This window comes from Spea bombifrons, chromosome 1 (assembly GCF_027358695.1).
Source record: "Spea bombifrons isolate aSpeBom1 chromosome 1, aSpeBom1.2.pri, whole genome shotgun sequence".
Taxonomy (NCBI): domain Eukaryota; kingdom Metazoa; phylum Chordata; class Amphibia; order Anura; family Pelobatidae; genus Spea; species Spea bombifrons.
Window position 1 is genome coordinate 33064358 of NC_071087.1, and position 25439 is coordinate 33089796.

A 25439-nucleotide genomic window follows, 5' to 3' on the forward strand; every position below is an offset into this window, starting at 1 on the left:
GTCTGAATGAGGGAGATAATTAATGAGTTTGTGAGAATGCATTAATGAATGTGAACAGTATATATATATATATATATATATATATATGTAATTGCTAACAGCAATCACAGTCCTATCATGCCAAGTCAGCTAGTACATGCTGGAATCTGGGTATGCCTGGGCATGATAGGAGTATGATTGCTGCACTATTATCAGTGTCTGGCTCAATGTATAGTGATAGGGATTACTCTGTACCACCGTCAATGTCTGCCTCAGTATATAGTGTTAGGTGCTATGCTGTACCCCCGTCAATGTCGGCCTCAGTATATAGTGATAGGTGTTATGCTGTACCCCCGTCAATGTCTGCCTCAGTATATAGTGATAGGTGTAATGCTGTACCACCGTCAGTGTCTGCCTCAGTATATAGTGGTAGGTGTTATGCTGTACCACCATCAATGTCTGCCTCAGTATATAATGATAAAAGTAATGCTGTACCACCTTCAATGCCTGCGCCAGTATATAACGATAGAAGCTATGCAGTTTTAAAGTGTTTTGGGGGGGGGTGCCACATACAGGATCAGTGTCTGACCTCAAAAATGTTCTTTTGGCTGAATGGGCACAAAATCCGACAGACAAGCCTTCTCAGAAGAGCAGTGAGATGGCAGGAAAAGGAGAGAGATGGTGAGAAGTTTGAGAGATAATGAATAAAGGGAGAAAGAGAAGAGATAATGAGAAGGAAGAGAGATGGGCAATGGAAGAGATAAAGAGAAATGAGAAAGATATAGATAAAGAGGGGGAGAGCTAAAGAAAAAGAGAGAGAAAGAGAAAAGATAGAGATGAGAAAAGAAAGTACAGCTATAATGAGAGATGAGGAGAAGTAATGTGAGGTGGGGGAGATAATGAGAAAGGAGAGAGATTGGGAGAAATAGTAGACATACGAAAAGATAAAGGGAAGGTTGGATAGAAAATGAAAGACAAAAGAGAAAGGAGATACAGTGAAATGGGAGGATAAATAGGACAGATAATGAGTAAGAGGGGGGATGGAAGAAAAGGTAGAGAGATAAAATAGAAAAGGGAGCGGTAAGGAGAAAGAGTAGAGATAAGGAGAAAGAGGAGAAGAGATAAACAGGAAGGCGAGATAGGGGGAAAAAGGGTAAGATAAAGAAAAAGAGTGTCACGACCACCCGCACAATGGCACTCACCGCAGGAGGTATTCTGCCCAATCCCCTGATACCAAGAGAGGGGCCCTTAGTAACAGAGAACCAGGACTTAGAGGATCCCAACAGCAAGGAGGCCAAGTGCGGGCAGGTAAATATAGGTACTGAGTAGAAAGGTGAAGGAATCTCCAGACGAACTCCACAGGTAGAATAGAGCCGTAGGGGTAAACACGGAACAGGTAGTAGATCAAGCCAGAGGGTCGAGACACGGAGCGGGAAGTCAGACAAGTCAAACTGGTACACGGATCAGGTAGTTGTACAAGACAGAGGGTCGAGACACGGAGCGGGAAGTCAGACAGGCCAAACTGGTACACGAATCACCGGGCAGAGGTACAGAGTCAAAATCCAAAGAGTAGTCAGGCAGCAAAGGGTCAAATGGTAACAAAGATCAGGAACACCGCAGCAAATGAAATATAGCACCACAACACGGTGCAGGAGAAATGGATTTCCGGCGTCAATCAAAAACCCCGGCCTCCATGGTGACGTCACGACCGAGCCTCCAGCCGTCCATCACTGCCCCAATGCCAGCCACGCGACTTAGCCGCGCCCCCAGTGTTCCTGCAGGCGACGCCAGGAGAAGAGGTCGGAAGTATGCCGACAGGGGAATCCCCAGGCTCAACCCTTTGGGTCCCACGCCACCGGCAGGCCTTGTGTCGGAGTCTCGGGTTTCCGGCATCCGCAGAAGGCAGTCCGCCCGCCAGTGCTGGGAACTGTGGGATCGGGAACCCGGTGGCCGCGAGAAGCGATCCGCCAGCCGATGCCGGGAGCCGAGAGATCGGGCCCCTGACATCTGAGGGCGGCAGTCCGCCTTCCGGGCGCCGGAACCGTGACAAAGAGGAGATGAAATAAAGAACAAAGGGAGAAAGGGGAGATACAGATAAAGAGGAGAGAGAAAGAGGAGGAGAGATAAAAGAGAAAGGGTGGTAAGATAAAGAGAACAAAGAGAGATGAGAAAGAGGAGAGGTGGGGAAATGGAGAGATAATGATAATCTGGGTGCTGGGCAAGTCCTTTTATGTGCCATCTGGGTGCTTGGCAGGTCCTGTGGATGCAATTTTGGTGCTAGTGCAAGTCCTTCATGTGTAGTCTTAGTTCTGGGCAAGTCCTGTGTGTGGGAACTGTGATCTATGCATGCGTATTAGAGTTTCCATGTATTATTTTATCTTTACCTTCAATGCCTAATTTGCATGTGATTTTCAGTTAATCTATGCCTAAAACTAAAGGGGTTATTCAGTTGATTTATACCTGCAGTGCGGTGTTACCATGTGTTACTTATTTGATCTATACCTAAACTACATGGGAGAAGAAAGGAGAGGCTTGGCATAGTGAAGGAGGGGACAGAGGAACTCCAGGTCTGGTCCTGATTGTGACTCACATGTCTATTTCAGGTCACTCGCCAGGCCTGCACCATTCATTTACTGTGAGATCAGCATACTATTGTGATCCAAGTGATTGCATGCTAGGATGCGTGCCGGGGGGGGGGGGGGTGTCAATCAAATGCCCAGGGTCCAATCAATATCAAAGATGGCACACTGGGTGTGATGGTCTGGTGTTCACATACCTTTGGTCATATAGTGTACTCTAGAATGCTTAACAAACGTATGTACCGGCTGCATGAATGAGGCACCCTGCTCCAACCACACCAGGAATGTGTGAATGTGCATTCCCACAGAACTGCAGTTTCCATTTCAGGTAAATGCTTTTATTTATTAACTAATTTTAAGAATTCATATTACATATATGTAATATATTACAAGTATTTTAATATACATTCTTTTAAGTGGGGTCTCAGGGACAGTAAACTGTCCCTAATTAAGTAATTGATTATCTTTTGAGAGTTTACGTATTTTGCATACTTTGTTACTGGGTAGTACTTTACAAATACTGATCAGCAAAATTTTAAATGTGCATGTGTGCTGGAAAAAATGGCAACCACATTCACTATAGTTTTTGTTCTCATCCTCCAGGACCAAATCAAGTACTGCATATTTTATAATTAAATTATGAATATGCTTTCAGTGACAAAAAATGTCTCTAAACATTTTAGAATCACTATGTTATCTTCAACTATATCTCATATCTCTGTTTTATTCAACTTTTCAAAATTTCACATACTGTACAAGAGTATCTAAAATGAAATCTTCAAACTAGCATCTTATTTATATGTGTATTATACAGTAATGAATTAAACTAAACTAAATAAGCATTACAATTCATAAAGAATCTTTTTGGCTTAATTATCTAGTGTTTTTGCAAAAGCATTGTTTGAGCAAGTTTTTTTTACTGAAATCAGTGCAATTGCTACCCTCTGGGGTCGGTGTCTCCAGTACAATAAAATATCATATACCAGCTTACTGTCTCTTAAAGGTGCATAGACTCCATGGATTTCATTAAAAGGCGCTGATGTGAAAGCAAGGGTTATCTGGAGTTACTCTTGAAAAAAAGTCTCCATTTTCAGAAAAGGTAGTTTGTTTCATAATATCAGGGTAGTGGAGATAGTTTTTTTCCATTCCACATGGTTACAAGAATTGACACTTGTCACCATTTCCATGTTGTTAAGTAAAAAATAATGTAAACAGGTCTTTCTAGCACTAGGCTTTTCATGGGGTGTAAACTTCATGGGGTATCAACAGAAATATAGAACATGACACAAAAAGTGACACTAAATTTACACATATGTACAATTATATTTAACTATGCATCTGTACATACGGAGTTTTTATGACCTTTGAGAATTCTGAAGCACAAAGTTTAACTGCATGTTAGAGTAATTGCAAGGTTTGTTTTATATTATTTAGTTTAAAGTATTTACATGAGCAATGATCCACTCCATAGGAATATGCTGAGGATCCTACAGAAGTGTATCTAATTAATTTTAATTATGCTACACAGAGGGGAGGAAAACAGTTAACTGGAAAATCCAGCTGTCATTTCTTACAAGCTGCCTCCTTGAATTCTCACATGGAAAAATACCAACTCAAATTATTTAAAACCAATTATGCTACAATTATGAAGCTAGGGTTAGTTATAGTAATAAGATTATTGTTTTACAATTTTTGCATATTAATTTATTTATTTTTGTATATCAGTGTTTATTGATATTTTTCCATAAAGTACAAAGAAAGGGCAGAATTAAAATTAAAGATTGACACATACAGTATGTGTCCATTCCTAGGGAATCACATAAGAGATTTCCAGAATTCAGAATAGTCGTCCATTTATAGGGCAACACAAAAGAAATTCCTAGAATAACCAGTGCACCCGCAAACAGGCCAATGTGCCATAGTTTCTCTTAATCCCTCATGGAGTGTGAACAGGAGAGAAAAACAGAGGGGGAGGAAAGTGAGTAGAAAATAGAATGGTTAGGGGGACCCAGTTGGTCCCGCTCTAGGTAGACTAGACCTCAAGAATGACTTGAAACCCAGTCTCTAATGGAAAGGATGTTACTAGCTTTCCAATACAGTTGTATCACGCATTTCTCAGGTTAATGAGGATTGAGTGGGAGCGCTTGTAGGCCAACATAGCCCAGGAGGGATTATGGAGGAGCATCACAATCAGAGTCAAGGAAGGTGGATGATTGACCACCCAGAAATCATGGAGTAAACCTTCCCAAAATGACCCCACAAGCTCACGCTTCCACCACAAAGTGCTGTCCATCTTGTGGCAGTACCAGCATGACAGATCAGCATCAGTTTCTAATTGCTTCCATAAAAGGCTCAATGTCAATAAGAATAGGAGGGGGCAACCCTGCCTCGTGTCATTTGATATGTCAAAGGGGCGAGACAGAGCCCCATTGATTCTAATCCTTGTTAACTAGACAGGGTAGAAGGAAAGAACCCAATGCAACAACATCAAAAGCCTGTATGTGATAAAATAGCTGCCATGAATTTCCAGACCAGCCACAATCAAGGACAAGGACATCACCACAAGCACTACCAAATTGCCCTCAGGTGAATCGTCAGGTGAACTGGGGAATGTCATTGCAAGCGCCACCATATTGCCTTCAGTTGGCTTTGTCGGTGGTGCCCTCCCCCCCCGATTGGAGGATCAAGTAGGACATCAACCCAGCAGCACCACCACACCGGCAGAAGTTGCAGTGTCATGTCTGTGCAGTTAGGCTGAAGAAAGAAGATAGCAGATTAAGGATTGACTGAAGCTAGAATAGAGAATAGAGAAGAAGATGTGGAAGTGGAAAAAGTTGGCAGGGAAAGTGTGAAAGAGTGAATGAAAGTAAGAGAGTGTGTATGAGAGCACTGGCGTAACTTCAGGGGTCGCAATGGTCGCAGCTGTGACCTCTTTTTCCTGTCTCCTTTCCCAGTTCAAAATTGTGCATCAATCCAAGTCAAAAGGGCCCTTTCTTAACTATTTTGACATATCAGTGTCACGTGACGTCATGTGACCCCGCAGTGAAACCGAGGCTGCTTGCACACTATGGACAAGCAACCGGAGAGAAGCTACAGGAGCAGTGAGAGGTAAGCGAGGGGCAGGAGGTGGGATATACAGTATCTCACAAAAGTGAGTACACCCCTCACATTTTTGTAAATATTTTATTATATCTTTTCACGTGACAACACTGAAGAAATGACACTCTGCTACAATGTAAAGAAGTGAGTGTATAGCCTGTATAACAGTGTAAATTTGCAGTCCCCTCAAAATAACTTAACCATTAATGTCTAAACATTGGCAACAAAAGTGGGTGCACCCCTAAGTGGAAATGTCCAAATTGGGCCCAATTAGCCATTTCCCCTCCCCGGTGTCATGTGCCTCGTTAGTGTTACAAGGTCTCACGTGTGTTAAATTTGTTATCACTTTCTCACTCTCTCATACTGGTCACTGGAAGTTCAACATGGCACCTCATGACAAATAACTCTCTGAGGATCTGACAAAATGAATTGTTGCTCTACATAAAGATGACTTAGGCTATAAGAACGGTGCAGCACGGTGGGCAAGACCATACAGCGGTTTCACAGGACAGGTTCCACTAAGAACAGGCCTCACCATGGTCGACCAAAGAAGTTGAGTGCACATGCTCAGCATCATATCCAGAGGTTGTCTTTGGGAAATAGAGTTATGAGTGCTGCCAGCATTGCGGCAGATGTTGAAGGGGTGAGGGGTCAGCCTGTCAGCACTCAGACCATACGCCGCACACTGCTTCAAATTGGTCTGCATGGCTGTCGTCCCAGAAGGAAGCCTCTTCTAAAGATGATGCACAAGAAAGACCGTAAACAGTTTGCTGAAGACAAGCAGACTAAGGACATGGATTACTGGAACCATGTCCTGTGGTCCGATGAGACCAAGATAAACTTATTTGGTTTAGATGGTGTCAAGCGTGTGTGGCGGCAACCAGGTGAAGAATACAAAGACAAGTGTGTCTTGCCTATAGTGAAGCATGGTGGTGGGAGTGTCATGGTCTTGTCCTGCATTAGTGCTGCCAGCACTGGGGAGCTATAGTTCATTGAGGAAACCATGAATGCTTCCAAGATGACCACTGCCTTGCTAAAGAAGCTGAGGGTAAAGGTGATGGACTGGCCAAACATGTCTCCAGACCTAAACCCTATTGAGCATCTGTGGGGCATCCTCAAACGGAAGGTGGAAGAGGACTCCAGTGGCAACCTGTGAACCTCTGGTGAACTCCATGCCCAAGAGGGTTAAGGCAGTGCTGGAAAATAATGGTAGCCATACAAAATATTGACACATTGGGCCCAGTTTGGACATTTTCACTTAGGGGTGTACTCACTTTTGTTGCCACGATTTAGACATTAATGGTTGTGTATTGAGTTATTTTGAGGGACAGCAAATTTACACAGGCTGTACACACACTACTTTACATGGTAGCAGAGTGTCAATTCTTCAGTGTTGTCACGTGAAAATATATAATAAAATATTTACAAAAGTGTGAGGGGTGTACCCACTTTTGTGAGAAATTGTATGTATATGGGTTTACAGATATACCGCTCGATTATAAGAAGACCCTGATTAAAAGACAACCCCCCAAATTTGAATATTAATTTAGGAATATAAGACTACCCTATAAGAAAAACGTTTTACTAGTAAATATTAATTCACATGCAAACAATTTTTTTCATTTTTAATAAAAACTATGATTGAGAAAAATGTTTTTTGTTTTTATTTCCTTTTATTTGCCAACCTGTCCCCAGTTATCCACATCTGCCCCCAGATTTGCATTATACCTCCTAAATGCCACTCTGCCTCCCAGATATGCCTCTTGACCCCCAGAGTGTAATTGTGTGTGAGCATGGATGTGTAATTGTGTATAAGTGTAAGCATGAATGTGTACTTGTATATGTGTGTGAGCATGGCTATGTAATTATGTGTGTTTGTGTGAGCATGGATGTGTAATTGTGTATGTGTTTGAGTATGGATATGTAATTGTGTGTGTGAGTATGGATGTGTGATGGGGTGAGATGGAGTATGTGTTAGTGAGTATAAGTTAGTGTGTGTAATTTGTGTAAATGTGTTTACATATGTTGTATGTTGGAAGGGGGGCAAGGGGCAAAGAAGGCACAGACCATCTGTTAAAGTTGTGGGACCTGGAGCAATTGTTTTGCACCAGGGCCCCCGTGGTTCCTAGTTATGCCCATGAGTGAGAGTGTGATTGTGGACCCACACATTTTTGGATAAAAATTCTGAGCTTTTTTCTTAGTGTTCTTGGAGGTCTAGTCTTGTTTTCGGGGCTTTGTACGAATCACAGAATTTACCAAAATTTGGTAAATGTGTAATTTGTATGAATCCCAATACACAAGTCTATTTCATACAGTGTCAGTAATGAAATTATGATTACATCTCTTCATTAGACACATTTAAAAAAAACCCACCTAACTAGTGGTGAAAGTGCATTCTCGTAACTATTTCAGATTTTAATAAAACAAACGATTGTTATTTGGGCTTCCTGATATCCTTATATACCGAGGAGGTCATGTTTAGCCAATAGCAGAATGTCACTGGGGTTAGCCCTTTATAATGCATAGTAAACACGCGTAGCATAATGCATAGTAAACAACACAATCAGTCATTTATTCTTAAACACAAGTGCAATAATCAACCATGGTTTGTGAAGACTCCAAAACCTAAACACAAAGTATTTAATCAGTAGTCCATGCTGCTGCCCGCAATTTTCTGGTTCAAAGTATCACGATGATTGTCACTGAGAGGAATCAGACCCACTAGTAGAGGTAGGGGCTTAAATACCGACCGCTAGCAAAGGGTCTGAACCCTGGCAGTGGATATCATTTTCAAGTTTTAGAGAAAGGGCTGAGATAGTAAGAGATCAAGCAGTGTAAGTGTTGTTATTTGTGTAGCCAGCTAAGTGGAATCCTATGTAATTATTATACAGTAGGTTGAGGCAACTCGGAGGCATACAGTATTTAAGCAACTTGACTGAAATAATACATAGTGTTGTTACACATAAAAAGCAAATTCACTTATTGATTTATATGCAGTTATAGAGCAATACATTCAAGATATTGCAAAATCATTTTTCCAAATATGGTAAGTCTGTCCCCATGTGCTATTTGGGACATATTTGCAAATGCATATTTGCAAATGCATTGTTATGCAATGTTATCAAACCATATATTCTTGAAAACTAGACACCCCAGGATGTTTCAAACATTGGTATTTTAACTATTTCTATGCACTAATTCTGCCACCAGTCAATGTCAAACTGTGTGGTTTGCATATTTCTGACAAAAAATTTATGTCAGGTATAAATTTACCGCTCCTGGTATAAGTCACTGCCCCACAACATCCTAATATGTGTTCACAGGGCCGGCCTTAGGGGTGTGTGACCTGTGTGGCTGCGACCTGTGTGACTGCCCGGGACTTAAATTAAAACATCAGGGTTTTTTTTACTTTATTTAACATCCTCCATGTTAAATAAACATTTTGAAAAAACCACCAGGGGTGACTGCCCGGGACTTAAATTAAAACATCAGGGTTTTTTTTTACTTTATTTAACATCCTCCATGTTAAATAAAATTTTTAAAACCCCCCCGATGTTTTAATTTAAGCCCCGGGCAGGGGCGCCGAATGGTCGCTTGTGAAGTTTTCAGCAACTGCTCGGCGCCCCTCACTCTCTGTGACTGCGTCTCGGTGCCGGCGTTTCATGCTGAGCGCCGGAATATGATGTCATATTCCGGCGCTCAGCTGTGAAGCTCGCACCACGGCAGACGGACGTCTCCTGCTCCCACTGCAGGACTCCGGCAACAAGGTAAGTAAGGATAATGAGAAGTAGGGAGAGGGGTAGATAGTGAGAAGGGGCAGAGGGGGGACAGTGAGAAGGGGCAGAGGGGGAAGGCAGTGAGAAGGGGGAGAGGGGATAGATAGTGAAAAAGGGGGAGAGGGGATAGATAGTGAGAAAGGGGGAGAGGGGATAGATAGTGAGAAGGGGGGAGGGGGTACATATTGAGAAGTGGGAAAGGGGGTACATAGTGAGAAAGGAGAAAGGCAGTGAGAAGGGGTAACTTGTGATAAGGGGGAACATAGTGAGAAGGGGCAGATAATAAGAAGGGGAGGGGTAGATGGGGAGAGGGCGTAGTGTGAATGCGTACGAGAATGAATGAATGTGTGGATGAATTGTGTGAATGCGTACGAGAATGAATGAATAAATGTGTGGATGAACTGCCCGGGACTTAAATTAAAACATCAGGGTTCTTTTTACTTTATTTAACATCCTCCATGTTAAATAAAGCTTACTCCCCCGATGTTTTAATTTAAGCCCCGGGCAGGGGCGCGGAGCGGTCGCTTGTGAAGTTTTCAGCAACCGCTCGGCGCCCCTCACTCTCCGTGGCTGCGTCTCGGTGCCGGCGTTTCATGCTGAGCTGTGAAGCTCGCACCACGGCAGACAGGCGCCTTCTGCTCCCACTGCAGGACTCTGGCAACAAGGTAAGTAAGGATAATGAGAAGTAGGGAGAGGGGTAGATACTGAGAAGTGGCGGGGGGGCAGTGAGAAGGGGCAGAGGGGGAAGGCAGTGAGAAGGGGAGAGGGGATAGATAGTGAAAAAGGGGAAGAGGGGATAGATAGTGAGAAAAGGGGGAGAGGGGATAGATAGTGAGAAGGGGAGAGGGGGTACATATTGAGAAGTGGGAAAGGGGGTACATGGTGAGAAAGGAGAAAGGCAGTGAGAAGGGGAGAGGGGTACATATTGATAAGGGGGAACATAGTGAGAAGGGGCAGATAATAAGAAGGGGAGGGGTAGATGGGGAGAGGGCGTAGTGTGAATGCGTACGAGAATGAATGAATGTGTGGATGAATTGCTTGAATGATTTGTGAGACTGCATTAATGAATATGTGTAAATAATTTGTGTGAATGAGTGAGTAACTGTGTAAGTGTTTGTGTCTATCATGCATGTTTAAGTGATTTGGGGAAATGCAAACATGGCACATGAAGGATGGGCTGTTTGCCGACAAAGATGCCTTACACTGGGCTGTTAGGGGACAAAATTGGCTCAGGCTGGGCTGTAATATATGTGTAATCTGGGTGCTGATCAGGTTCTATGTGGGCAATGTGGATACCAGGGCTGGCTTTGGGGTATGCAACCTGAGTTAACATATGATTTTCAAATGATCTATACCGGCAAAGGTTGGTTTTTGTGTTGATTCATATGTGTTTGATCTATAGTTCACAGAGAGGAAGGAAAGGAGATGTATGGCTTAGTGAATGAGGGACAACGGGACTGGGAATGATTTCAGGGGAGGACCTCTCAAAGTCATGGTCAGGGTGAGAAGGCGGGAAGACTGCACTGACTCTCATAGTCTTCCCCTAATCTGCAGTCAGTGTGGCAATTTGTTTTGGTGTGGTAGTAGAAGGAGTGATTGCATGCTAGGGAATGTGGAGCGGGGCCCAAGGAAATGCTTTCTGGGGTCCAATTTTTTTTTTAATTGTTACAGCAGATTAGCTGTTTTTTCCTTGTATTTAATTGATATTATTGTTTCCATTGTTTCCAGTTATATATTACTGCATTTGTTTGCACTTGCATATAAACTATCTTTAATGAAAGCTAGTTGTTTGTTACAAGATTTTTTTCCTTTCTTTTTTTTTGGGATGGGGGGCGCCAGAGGAGTAGTCTGCCAGAACACTTAAGGCCGGCTCTGTGTGTTCAGCAGAATCTCACGCATAGGTTTGTCAAGTTGTTTGGAGGGGTAATAGGCCACAATTGGTGCATGCACAATTCAGTTTTTCAACAGTTTTTCTGCCCCATGTCCTATTGGGGACATCTTTGAAGCCAGCCAATTCAATTTACCCCATCAAACCATATATGCTTGAACACTAGACACCCTATGGTATTTCAAATGCTGGTATTTTAACCCTTTCCATACACACACTTTACCACCAGCCTTTATCAAAGTGGTAGTATTTTCTGCAGTAATATTTTCTACATTATTTTCTATATTAGGTTTGAATTTACAGCTCCTGGAATATGTCACAGCCAAACAACACCCCAATATATGTTACGCAACATCCTGAGTACAGTGATATCACCATGCATAGGTTTGTCAAGGTGTTTGGAGGGTAATAGGGCACATTTGGGACGTGTTGATTTTTCAAATTGGAATTTTGACATGTGGTCATCCTGTCCCCATGTGATATTTGGGATAACCTTGAAGCTGAGCAATTCAACATACCCCATCAAACTATATATGTTTGAAAACTAGAAACCCAGGGTATTTCAGATGCATGTATTTTAACCCTTTCTATGCATTAATTTTACCACCAATTATCATGTACCGCTCCTGGTCAAGTAAAAAAAAAACGATAGGTCTTAGAATTTTAACCACGGATGGGTCTCATCTGTAAAGTTCTGATTCTGGGTCTTATTTTGGGCTAAAACAAAATCTTTATATTTGGGTGACTATTCCTTTGTAATGGTAAATGTTTACAAAAAAGTAGCTAATAGTGCTTTCTTGGTATGCTAGTGTTTGAGTCCTGGCCTCCTGGCGCCGAAGCCAATGGTCTCCCTAGGCCAAGTTGCTCCGAGATGTATCTTGCACTGCCCTTTGCCAGGGGGACTCAGGGGCGACCAATGGCCTTGGCGTCAGGAGTTAAAAGTCTGTAGGAGTGACTCTATTGGTCGTCAGCAGGGGCCTACTCTGGCATCAACAAATGAAGAGCAGCTCCTTTTAGTGGGTTCTAATTTTTTTTACAGTCTTCTCCCTTGAATGTCCCTTTATAAGCTATTTAGATGGCTGCCACATGGTGGATTTTTTAACAATGCGCACACCTCATGTTCTCATTACAAAGAAAAGTACATTATAATCATAAGTCCTATTGTCAACAGCAAAAACTCAGCAAAACTGTGGCCTTTCCGCTAATGGCTGTGGGATTTTCGTCTAGAACTTTTTTGCATTAAGTTAGTTATGGCAGAAGGAAAAGCAAGTAACTCGCAATTTCAAAAACATTTCTTTCATTTCTAGAGTAAACATTTTTAAATGACACAATGTAGTTTTAAAATAATTGAAACATTTTTCTCCTTTGGTGAAAGAATGCACACATTAATTTCAGAGGCTTAGTTATATACTAAGAGTTAACAGGTGGTCAATTTGAGCCACAGATTCATCAAATGAATTCTTTTATTAAGCTATGTAATCTTTTATAGAAAGCTTATGGAAGAGCAGCATAGAGAATAAACAATACCAAACACTTGTGCTAAGAAAGCAGAAAGAGCAGACGGCATTATTGCAATCTTAACATCAACTCCAACAAGCAATTGGTTGGTTTTAAAATTGTGTCTTTCTGACCTTTCAGGGCTGAGTATAAGAACACTAAAACATGACACATGCCTACTGTAGTGAATAATAGTGTTTAATAAATAAAAGCTAAATAAATATATTTGAAACTACTGGAATAACTATTTCCAACTACCATGCAATTTGATATTTAGTTTAAGAATTACAGTACCTTAAGTGAAAAACTCACAGGTGTGAATTTTCCGTTTATTTAGTGTGGACAATACAGTAGATGTATATAAAAAAAATACACTCAGATCCAGAAGGATTTTTTTTTTAAAAAGTATGTGTTTTTATGTCAATACATTTGGTGGTCTCTGATTAAAAATTATTTTTGTTAAAATGTGATTTGCATAACTTATAAAGAGATAAATTATCTCTTAAGCGCTGTAACAATTTTTGTACATGCTCATGATGGGGATGTAGACCTGGAGAAAGAATCAGAATGTCATCCAGGTAGATTATAACAAACAGTTAACCTTAGTAGTTAAGAAATTCTTAAGAAGTGCTGGAGCATTGTATAGTGCAAAGGGCTTTATGGTATACTCGTACTGCCCAGCACGAGTATTGAACACTGTTTTCCACTCATCACCCTGTATTCTTCCAAGATTACAATTACAAGCCATACTGTGCTGAGTGAACTTTTCTAGCTGGAATAACAGTGCTAAAACAAATATAAAAATGAAGTAGCCTAGTTAACATCACTTTTTTTCTGTACTAAGTTTATGAATTAGCATTCAAAGTTAACAAAACATGTATAAAAACCTTAAAAACATAATATCTAAATGCGCTAAATTTAGTTTCTATATCAGTAACAAGGATTATGATTTTAAGTAATTTAACAAGAAATAAAACACAGGAATGTAAAATTAATGAGCACAACTTATAAAGGAAACAGAAGCTGAAGCTAAGAGCAGGGCTGGAATCAAAGAATAAAGTTGAACTGTAGCAAGGATAGGGGAACTGTAGCAAAAAAAGGAAAAAAAACAGAGATAAGCAGCTCCGCAGCCTGGATGGGGCATGACACAAAGTCACACTACCTATACACAAGCATACTAAACAATACACTGTCAGCTTGCCTTACGCACATGCATACTACCCTGTACGCAGTCGCACTACCCTACATGAAAACTACACAAGTTACTTAACCTGCATTCTTCTAATTATTTACACACACTTGTTTTCCTTATTTTAATCACTTGGAAGTTTGTCCAGATTTTCTGGGCTCTCATCTAACAGTTAATCAGCCAAATGAAATGAGCCAAAACAGATGAATAAATGTATAACAAATGCCCAGATGTATTTGGTTTGTTTTCCTTTGTTTCATTAGGGGTCCCCTCCTGTTTTCAGAAATCCATACAAATCCACAAAGGCAAAATTCCTTAAAACTGGCACTGGTCTAGCCACTAAATACACATGCTAACTGTTCTAGACTCATACTAAAGCAGAGGAAATGTTATATTAACTGGCTACAAAAATAAATAAATCACAAAGCTCAATTAACCCCTTTTTTCTTCCTGTACCCTTTGTGACCAAGGCTGTCTTAACATTTTTCTGGAAATCATCAATTGGCTCAGGTGCAAATTGTAAAACTATGGGTCACCTCTTGTGGGAATTAGGTATTTCCACTAAAATGAATGAATTTAAAAAAATGTAATATCTGGTCTTGGTCATAATACGGGAGAAAAGGAGGGTTACTAAAATTGGGTCGGTGCTCCAATAGCCAATTTATAATATCCATCAAAGCCAAAAATTTCCAAATTTCATACGTGCCCACAAGATCAGAGGTGTCTACATCTGGGTATTATTGGGAGGTATGCAAAGAACAGTTTAGAATTTTTGTTGACATTTGTTATAACATCCACTATTCTAACATTGTTTAAATGGAATGGAAAGACTGAAATGTTTCCTTTCTTAATTATGTTGTGTGCATATTCATATATCAATGTTGTCTACTGGTTGCTAGGTACATGGACCAATCTTATGCAAATAACAGTTTTTAATTACTGTCTATGGAAAAAAAGAAAACAGATCAACATTTTAAAAAAAATACCACCTACATAACTAAAGCATATTATGCTTTTCTTAATAGTTTTTTTCTGAAATATTTCCTGATACATTTGTTATTTCCTAATGCATATATTGATTGATGATGTATTATGCATTACTATAAAAAAAAAACACGTTCCAAACATGCACTGCACATTCTTCTGATAACCATACGTCTCTGTACGTGTCCTGCTTTCTATTGCATAAAAATTCTAAAGAGTATGTTTATTCAATACAAGGCTCTTTATGTATCTAATTTATTTATGCCCAATTAGCAACGTAAATATTAAGTATAACTAAATTATGAATTTGCCTTAATGCTTCTGCCTTGACAGACTGTTGTAGATGGAATGTTTTATACCTACTTTAACTAGGGTTTTATGTTATTATCAATGTGTCTTTTTTAATTAGGATATTTCAAACAAACGCTGTTGCATACCTCACAAGCATCTCTCTTTGAGATTTACATATCTCTCTTTTTACTCCCGCGCTTTCCCTGTTTACTATGTTCAGAATGCTTGCTAGGGCATGAGTCTATAGAATCAATGTTCACGTGGTGTTGATCATTTTTTTTTTTAAAGAATATTTTGAGTTTGAGTTATTTGTTATTCTAATTTATGATTATTGAAACCATTAAGAAACATAAAAATAGGAAATTATCACCTTTCATAGTTCTAGCTCTGATTTTCATTGTTCAGACAAAATAACACTGTTCATAGGCGCTTCGGGCAGAATAGTAATAATATTTCTTATTTGTATTTTTGGTGATAAATATGTCAAATGCATGTCAAACAAGTCTTTTTTGTTTTTTTAAATTGTATTAAAGGGTTATTTTATGTCATTTTTAACTTTGCTCTAGTTTGTGCCCTTGATTCTCATTTAGAAGGCACAGAAAGCTATTACACTTGTAGTCACATAAATAATAATACCAAGCTGTTATGTGACTGCTGCCAAGACTTTGCATAGTGTTTCTTAAAATACAATGTTTTGTCCACAATCTCTCTATAGGTACAGCTGCACAGCTTGCTACGTACCAGAACCATCTATAAAAAAGAGATACAAAAGATGCCATAGACAAGCACACAGATTCCCCTGGAGAGGCTGTAAACTATAGTAATAATCTGTACTACTGTTGTCTCCAGGATTTTTTGGCAATTAAGGCCCTAATTAAAGATCAAAGTTGGTTGCTCAATTTAGTTTTGCTCAGTGGGTTTGCGCCTTTTATTGGAGTTTAGAGGAAAGACATTGGTAAAGACTTGTTTGGGGATGTATGTAATGTAGTGTATTGTTGTGAAAATGTTATATTAGTAATACTTTTTAAATTGGGCCTACCCACTAATCTGAGGGACAGGTCTGTCTCTATTACCTCTTAAATGCTGCTTTTTATTAGAAAGCCAAAGTAAATTTCAGGGACAGTTTAATGTCCCTGACACCCCTACTATAGAGAAATTTAAATACTATGTATGGAAATAAAAGTAAAATATAAACATTCTACAAAAGTTGCCTTCTTCCTCCATGATCTGATATTTCTTGCTGCTGATTGGGTGCTTGAAGCCAATCAATGGTAGGACTTTTTACACGTGCACTGGACACAGCCTTCACCAGATCCACGGCTGGAGGTGAGTACATCACGTGACGGGGATATGTATTCTGGGGAACATATCTTCTGCAGGGAGTTTGACTAGGGGTGGGGGAAGGGGCAAATGCATTTGTGGAGATTGTGCATTTGAAAAAATGGACCATGCTGGAATTTAAGTGGGACACATAACTATCATCTGTATTAAAGTACATATGATGACTGGAGTGTCGATTTAAACATTGAATTTAACGACAAATGTGAACACTCAAACCAGTCTCATCCAAGAACTCAAATTTTTGAGTAGCTGAGGAGGAAGATGCAAATGCATAACCTTGGGTTAACATTTTCATCGGACCACACAAAAAGTGGGTTCACTTGTTAAATGTCATTGTTTAAAATATTTTTCTGGGAGCTAATATTTTCAAATGACTAAGTTCCTGCAGATTTAAAAAGCTTTCAGGTGTAAAACACTGTGAATGCTCAACGATCAGTTCAGTTTAAATGGGTTCAAGAAACAGCAGGTAGACTTTTCCATGGCAGAAATGACATTTAGTATAAAGAAAAAAATCCATATTTTTTCTGAACCTTGTTTTTAATGTGAAAATACAAACACATCACAGCACAGAACAGAGCTTATGTTCTTAGTCGCACATTTTTACTGAACTATCGAAAATATGAAAAATGTTTCCAAAATGTAGATCAAGGAATACAAGGATGTTGCAAAATTCCTTTCATATCATTAAAATTTAAGCAAACTAAACTTTAACTAAACATCTCATGTCTTACTTTGAAATGTTATAAATGATATCACGCCTTTGCAGACTCCATTAGTGCTTGTCTCCGACTGTTTAGCAATGTGAGCATTTTAGAACTGTCATTTTTGTTTAAAAATGGCAGTAGAAGAAATTATCGAGCAAATTTTGCAACTTTTTCAATTACAGTTTCAGTGAATGATCATTTGCAATTTACATTCCTAACGTGTAAAAACATCGCTAATGGTAAAATTACCCACTATGTGATACTTAGTAGCCTTGCTTTATAATTCACCCCCGTAGAGTTAGCAATCCCTAAAGGCCACTATATGCCATAGAGATATTTTACTCCAACATTCATATTTTTAGTATTAATTCTGTTTTGCTGTTTTTAAACAGGAAATGATTGTTTCATAAGTACTCAATACAACATTGTTCCTTCAAAACAGCCTTAAGCTTATCTGACACTTTTCTTAAACTTTACTCTTGGTTCAGATCTAAGTATCTCACTTTAGTGTCGCCTTCTCTGGCCCTTTTTACGATCCACTACCACTTAAGAGAGACTACTAAAATCCACTCCTGCCTGAGATATCCTGCCTAGAGTATTGTGACACGCTACTAACTCCCTACTAACCATCATGTGCCCTCCCCTGCATTTCACAATTCCAACAAAACCCACATAGTCAGAAAATTATACAATTTGCACTGCTAATATGCTAACACATTTAACCACCAATTCTCCCCATCTTCGTGATCCCCATGCAAACTTATCCACACTACCCTTGTAACAAAAATGCATCCTCTTCCAAGAAGTCCCTCCCATTCTCTCTCATTTGACTTTCTCATTCTTTACTTAATGTGCGGTAATGTTATTGTCAAATTGTTATTGTCAATTTTCACTGGCAGTATGGCTCTCTCAGTTGCAGGAAACCTCATCGAATGCCAACATTTATTAAAAAAAATATAAGAAGCCTAATTGTTTAATTTTGTCTTTTCTTTTTTTGTCCATGCACTCCATTTGGTACAATATATTTAAATAATTTTAAGTGATTTTGGAAGACTATATTTTCAACCTCAGTGCAAATTGGCACAACATTACTGCCTCCTTAAAAAAGAATGGTCCTGAGGTTGGGCATTTGTACAAGGTGGAAGAATGATTAAGTGAGTGACTAATTCACATAGAAAGATGAAAAAACAATGGTGTTATGAACAATATGAAGCCAGTTATCATTGTGGCAAGTTTCTTGACACTCTGCTTGAAACCAAAACAAGTCAGGAAGAAAATGAGATCCACTTTCACAGTCTGTATATGTACGAAAAATCATGATCAAGCGATCTTTTGCATTTCTGCTCCATGGGCGCTTTCTGTCCACCATGAGCTCCCCAAACCGATGTTACAGTTTTACAGGTGTACCCCCCCCCAGTGAAACCCTGCCATTGTTCTCGGAGTGGGTAACAGCTAACACGCACCAAGCTCTTGGAGGCTGAAGTGAGAGACCTTTACAGCTCACTCCCTGCCTCATGGGTAAGCGGAAAACACTAATTAACCTCATTAAATGACTCTAAATAAACTTTTGAACGGCAGTGTACATGCACATTATGTGAAGTGTACATTTTAATGACGTCACTGTTGGTCACCTTTTTTGACACAGTGTACCACACAGAGCATAATCCTAAGGGACCTGACCTTTAATACGAAATGAATTGGTATAGTTTCAGAATAGTTCACGTATTAAAACTTGAAACGTGTCCCTATTCAGCACTCTTTAGACAAAAAAGTGCTGAGACTATTTTAGGGGTCCATAGATATATGCAAATATTAGCCTTGAAGAGTAGATGTTTGAGCATCGTCAGAATAGGGTGGCTCATTGGTGGGGATATTTTTGCCATACCAAAATGGCTTTTTTTTAACTAGCTGCCTAGTGTTTATAGAAAATAAAATTCAAAACAAATCTTTATTGGTTTCTTTGTGTTTGCCAGCCAATCAAATAGCAGCTAGACTGTCATAGTTGTAAAAAATCAGCTGTAATTTCTGGTACCTCTAAGCAAAATTTAGAGAGTTCTTAGGTCTATGTATCACATGCATTAGTAACAGTATAACACACATTTTCAATAACTTTTTTTTATTATAATATGAGCTTATTGTTACTTTGATTGCATGTACCTTTCCAGGTACATTTTTTATGCAAACTAAAGACAGTCTCATTTAATGCAAATGCTAGTCCAAAAATAACATTCGATTATAATGTAAAAAGCTATTAGTTTTTTTCTGTAGATTCAATTGTGTGTGTTAATCTGGCATCCATGTATTATAATGCCAATAATATAAGGGTTTTGCAAAGTGTTTAGTCATATATTTCCAGGAAAACATATGCAAACCAGTTAGGTTTGAAAGGTACAAGTACTTGTTATTCATTTTAGTTCTTAGTTACTGTACATGCAAAGTTCTTAGAAAAATCAATCACACTAAATTACTCTATAAACAAAAAATATAACATCAACTTTAAAATTCTAATTAAAAAACTACCAATCTAGTAATGTGTTTGGATTTGGTATATAGTTTAAGCATATGGAATTAAATAAATGAATTAATACATTTTAATAATATTAGAATCATGTAAAAAAGTAACAACACACTAAACTTCTGTGCTTTTCTGCTTTGTTGGTGCCATAAAACGCTTGTGTAGAACACAGTACTTTAAATTGACTGCTTTAAATAAATATGGTAATTAAAGGATACTTAAAGTGTAGACATAACAAATGTAAAGCCATAACATATGTAAAGACAACATGTAAGAGCCAAGAATGTTTTAAATAGTCTTCAATACTATTTTAGGCTTAAAGTTCCCGTAGCTTTCTAACTACCTAGGCACTGCGATCGCTAACCATTTCCAGAAGAAACAGTTTGCAGGAAGGCTGTGTATGCCATGTGTGAAGATTTTGATCATAGCTGAACTGAGCCACCAGTGGGATTGCAAAACACCCCAGTTCTGATTTTTAGAATAAGTGCCCGTTATCTGAGACCACCAGGATTTAGTAATGAAGAAGCTTGGTTTGTTATCTTGGTTTTGAAATTCTGTGAAGTTAGAACACTGTAATTTACTGTTATGCAAATCATCTCCTTTTCCAGATAGCCCCCCACTTTGTATCTTTTAAAATATTTTTTCATAGTAGGTTTTATCACTAACACAGAAATAGAGATCTAGGTGAAGGTTAGTTTTGCTCAATCCCCTACATTCCAGGTCTTCTTCAATTCATAGGAATTATGAAAACATATTAAAAAATATTATCTTGCTTAGCTTAAATCATCAACTGGTCATGGGGATTTTTAGATCAGTATACAGAAGTCCTATTTATTAAAACTCTATTGGCTTGGCTTGTGTCTAGATTTTATTATATTTAAAAAGGCAGTTTAATGTCCTATACACTCTCACCAATAAACAAAGCACATTGGAACTACTGTAATATTTTCTTTACCTTTTAAAAAATTAATAAAATAAACAACTAACCTAATGAAAGCACAGAGGCACTAGAGCTGCAAAGTAACACTCAGCCAGCCACTGGTGAGAAAGTGCTCCCATACAAGTCAACAGGTACACTTTCTGCACATGCACTGGAAGTCTCATGCAAGTAATTGTTGGAGCTGTCTATCGATGGGTATGCGCACACGAGCACTACTGATCAGCAAATGCATTCAGCTGGTCATATTTCCAGGGATAGAAAAAGCAGCAAGGTGGGGAAAGAGAAGAAAGGCATAGAGGGTATTCTAATTAATCCCTTTATGCACTTGTGTGCAAACAAAATCCTAATTTAAATGGACAGCTGGCTATCATATGCATTAAAGTGTCTATGATGTATTAAGGGTGTCCCCTAAAATGTTATATGGTTACAGAACAATGCTATCATGCCATTATCGCTGCAGAGAGGGGCTTATGCATAAATAGTGACTCACGTGCAAGTGAAACGCGGTCAAAGCAACCAGTGGAGTATTCCTGCCAATTAGACCTTGCCATGGGTTGCTACAGTGATAAGAACCACTTTTCAAATTTGCACCAGAGTCACTTGCATACAGAATATTGAGTTAAAGAGATCCCCTATTATGCAGAAGAAAATCCATTAGATTTAATTTCCAGGGAGATAGAAGTAGTTGAAAGATTTCGCATAATTAGATAACAGAAAAATAAATTGTAATATAAACAAAATCAAAAGGAAATTCGTTTGCAAACCACTAAACTACTTTTATTATTTTATGCTATCTTGTATACAAATGTAGTTTGTTTGTTTTTGATAATAGTATCCTGATGAAAAAAGTTGGATCTTTTCATTGTGTTTACTCTTAGAGTTTTGATACTGATGTTCGTATTAGCGTCTTGGTAACAATAACCTTGTTGGCAAAAAGTCATAATAGAGTGATTCAAAAGCTCAGTGTTTAAGTGTTACCTTGGAAAGTTCAGAAGTGTGAATAGAAATGATCAGAATGTTTGAACACGCCTAGAACTATTTCCCGAAAACACAATGCAAAACAAATCTCCTGCCAAACATTGAACCATATCCATTTATACAGTAACCCAAACTTAGGTCATGCTTATCAGGCCAGCTCTTTATTTAGTAGGGACACTACTAGATTCAGGGTAGTATCCACATATTTCATTCTAATAAATACCTAGCATATGATTTAAAATCTATAACATTTTCTGATACCTGGAGATACTTTAGTTGGGATTAGCAACTTGAATATGGGGTTTAGTGCTCTTAGTTATTCTAGGTATTTGAATATATATTAATATATATATATAATCATATATGTTAATAATATCTTATTTTTAAGATGTTATTTTAAATACATATATACAGGAATACAACCTTTAAAATAAAGTTTATTCATATATAACTTTCATCTCTAGATTGTAAGCACATTTGAGCAGGGTTCTCCTTCTCACCTGCTGTTTCTGTAAATTAAATTGTTATGTTATATACTGATTATATACTGACTGTTATTTCCTGTCTACCCTTTGTACAGCGCTACGGAATCTAATAGCACTATATTAAACAATAAATTATATATATATATATATATATATATATATATATAAAATGTTACTGTTTTCAGCATGTTACATGTTCAAGCAAATTAAAATGACCCCTTAATGGATCTGAGGCAAATGTTTAAGAAAAAATGCAAATACAGCACAGTTCAGAGTGTATGTTGCATTAAAATATACGTCCAGTCAATATAACATGTTTTTGCATGAATTATGTATGTTAACAGTAAAGAATGTCTGGTTGCCCTGTTATATCTGTAATATATGGAGCTATTTGCAAATACAGCACGGTCATTAAACTTGTAAATTATCAGTGCATAAAAAGAGCAAGTGTTTTCCATGTAGCTGCAGAACATAAATACCAAGGAGGAAAATTAGTTCTGTAGTGATGAAGTGCTCTTTATTTGCTAATCTATGGTACTATACATTAAAGAGAAAATAGCATTTACTTTTCTGCTAAGCTGACACCGGCGCTATGAATCAATGTTTCATGGAACAGCGGGGTTACTGCCTTGTAGGGTTATTGGATGTGTTACAATGAGCTATGGGCATTTTATACAAGTAGCAGAATGCAAATGACATTATTCTCTCTTTTGGTGTCAGTATCTTTGTATTAACTTTTGTGTTCCATCTGGGAGTACTAGAGGGCTTTATTTGGATTTACAAAGTCGTAACTTGCTCACATTTTAAAAGAGTAACTGAGGTTTAAATGCAAGGCTTAAGCCATTAGCTTCAACCTTAATGCAATCCTATTAGCATTGCAGGTGATCAATGCTATACTATACTAAATTCTGGGGGTATTATTTTGTAGTTGTTGATCATCAAGCAGGGGTTCTCATACCCTAATAACTATGTAAAGTTGACCTTAAATATTTGATGCTATCTAAGTAGATATGCCAATGATAACCATAGAACTAGCCTCTGCCTATTTGACCCATAAAAAGTTTGCTTATTTAACTTCTTATGTCCCACAATATTCCTTGATGTGAAGAATCAAAGATACACGCAGAAGGAAATCCTCAATTTAACATCGTCACCAAAATGGTTCACCATTACACGCTTTTATGGTGCTGGATTATTCAATTTATAGGTCACATGGATCCACATTCATTTGCCATTCAACACACATTCTTTTATATAAATAAATAAATAAATATATATATATAGATATTGAAAAAAAATCAATCTTCAATACATCTTAATGTTTAACTAACAAATTACATATTTTTGAATCTCGCCACTCTGTAGGCCAAGTGCTTTTGCTATTTTGAATTAGGTTGTTACCCATTTGGTTAGATTTTTGCACTTCTGTTTTTCTTGAGAGACTTATATAACCTAAATAAGAACACAGATGAACTCTCTTCTGCTAGAGAAGAATACATGCTTCAAGAGCAAATCAGTCATTTCTTGATGTATAATACTGTGGAAAAAAATGAAATTACTCGGCCCAGGTTATCTTTATAGTATGGACACACATATGACCTACATTGATGAAAAAACAAATTTAAATGTTCCTTAGAGCTCAAAGAAAACCTAGTTCAATTACACAAACAAATAGCCATGGAGTCCAGCTTTCATGTATTTTTAGTTTGCATTTTAATTTTTATTAGTTTGATTATACAAAATAGGGGATGCATGCTGTTCTTGAACTAATTCTGGCAATCATTTCTGGTATTTATAATAGATTAGATTCCAGTGGTTTTTCGTTCTCTAACAGGAGTCATGCAATAATGTATTGTGCTACACATTGCTGGATATCTGTACATACTGCAAACACACACTATGATGTATTCCATTTATACTACTTTTCATATGTTCTTGTTTTCTAACAGAATAGTCTAGGTGCTTATTATGTCTAGCACATATAGCTGTTTATTCAGGATACTTATAAACCAAATTAACATTTATCAGAACAGAAGCTGATTTTGGAGAGAGAAAACAATCAATAAAAAGCCTGTTCTTAGAAGTATTTTCATCCCTATTCTGACAATTGGGCCAAAGTGACAAGTAAGAACAAAATTACTTTGGAAAAGCTGTTTTTGGAAGTGTTTGTTTACACAGCCAGCCTTTGATCTAGTGCTATCGATCCCACTTTAACATAAACTACAAGATACACTGAATATGCCATTTATGTTGGATTTTTCACTCAAGTTCTCCAGATGTATACTGTTACATTATATATTTTTATATAAATAGAGATAATAGACGATTCATAATTAAAATATTTATATTATATCATTTTTTTTATATATTGCATCATGAGTGATATTATGAAACAGTGTACAAAACATTAAAAGCTACCTTCTAATTAAACTTTATTTACATTACAGTACCGCAGAATAACCACAAATATTTAATCAACAGAATGTGCCTATGCAATATTTTTTCCAATTATATTAAAATATACAAATGATTGATGTACTAATACTAATAATAAGTATGAATGTCATAATACAGAGATTCAATATATATGGTTTTTGTGCCTCAAACCCTGTACCTGCCCAGAGTTTCCAGTTAATAATATCTTCTGCTCTTAGTATTACAGGTGGATTTTTTTTTATTCAAGTCAACCAAATCCCGATAAGCTAAAAAGTTCTACATCATTATAACCAACCATACAATACCTGCTACTATAAAAATAATCATATACTGTGAACAAAATCTGCTTTAAAAATAAAAACATAAAGTCAACATTACATGCAGGCAAAAATGATCAATAACAAGAGTAGTGCTGGTTACTTACATTTAACTGCCATGATCCAAGACAGGCAAATATAGAATCCAGGTGGCATATCTATCTATCTATCTATCTATCTATCTATCTATCTATCTATCTATCTATCTATCTATATCTCTGCCAAGAGTTACTCAATGGACTCAAGTGCCAGTCATGCACACAGAGCTTTCACTGTTTGTATCAGACTGTTACTGCAGCAGTACCAGAGCTCACACAATAAGCTGATTCCCTCCCTCTCTTTCCTTCTCTCTTTTTCTGCCTTTCTTTTTACAACCCTTCTGTGATGCACACAGCAAAGTGAATGGTGAAAGAATAAAAAATAGGGGAGGAGAGAGAAAGA

General features: G+C 38.0%; 1 protein-coding gene across 1 annotated transcript in view; it reads right to left on the reverse strand.

Moving 5' to 3' along the window:
- RXFP1 (relaxin family peptide receptor 1) overlaps positions 1 to 25196 on the reverse strand; it is an 88185-nt gene extending 62989 nt beyond the window's left edge. The window contains exon 1 of the mRNA XM_053460197.1: positions 25106 to 25196. Within this exon, the coding sequence (XP_053316172.1) occupies positions 25106 to 25154 (49 nt within the window). The 5' untranslated portion in view covers positions 25155 to 25196. The remainder of the gene's footprint in view (positions 1 to 25105) is intronic.
- Positions 25197 to 25439: the final 243 nt, after the last annotated feature.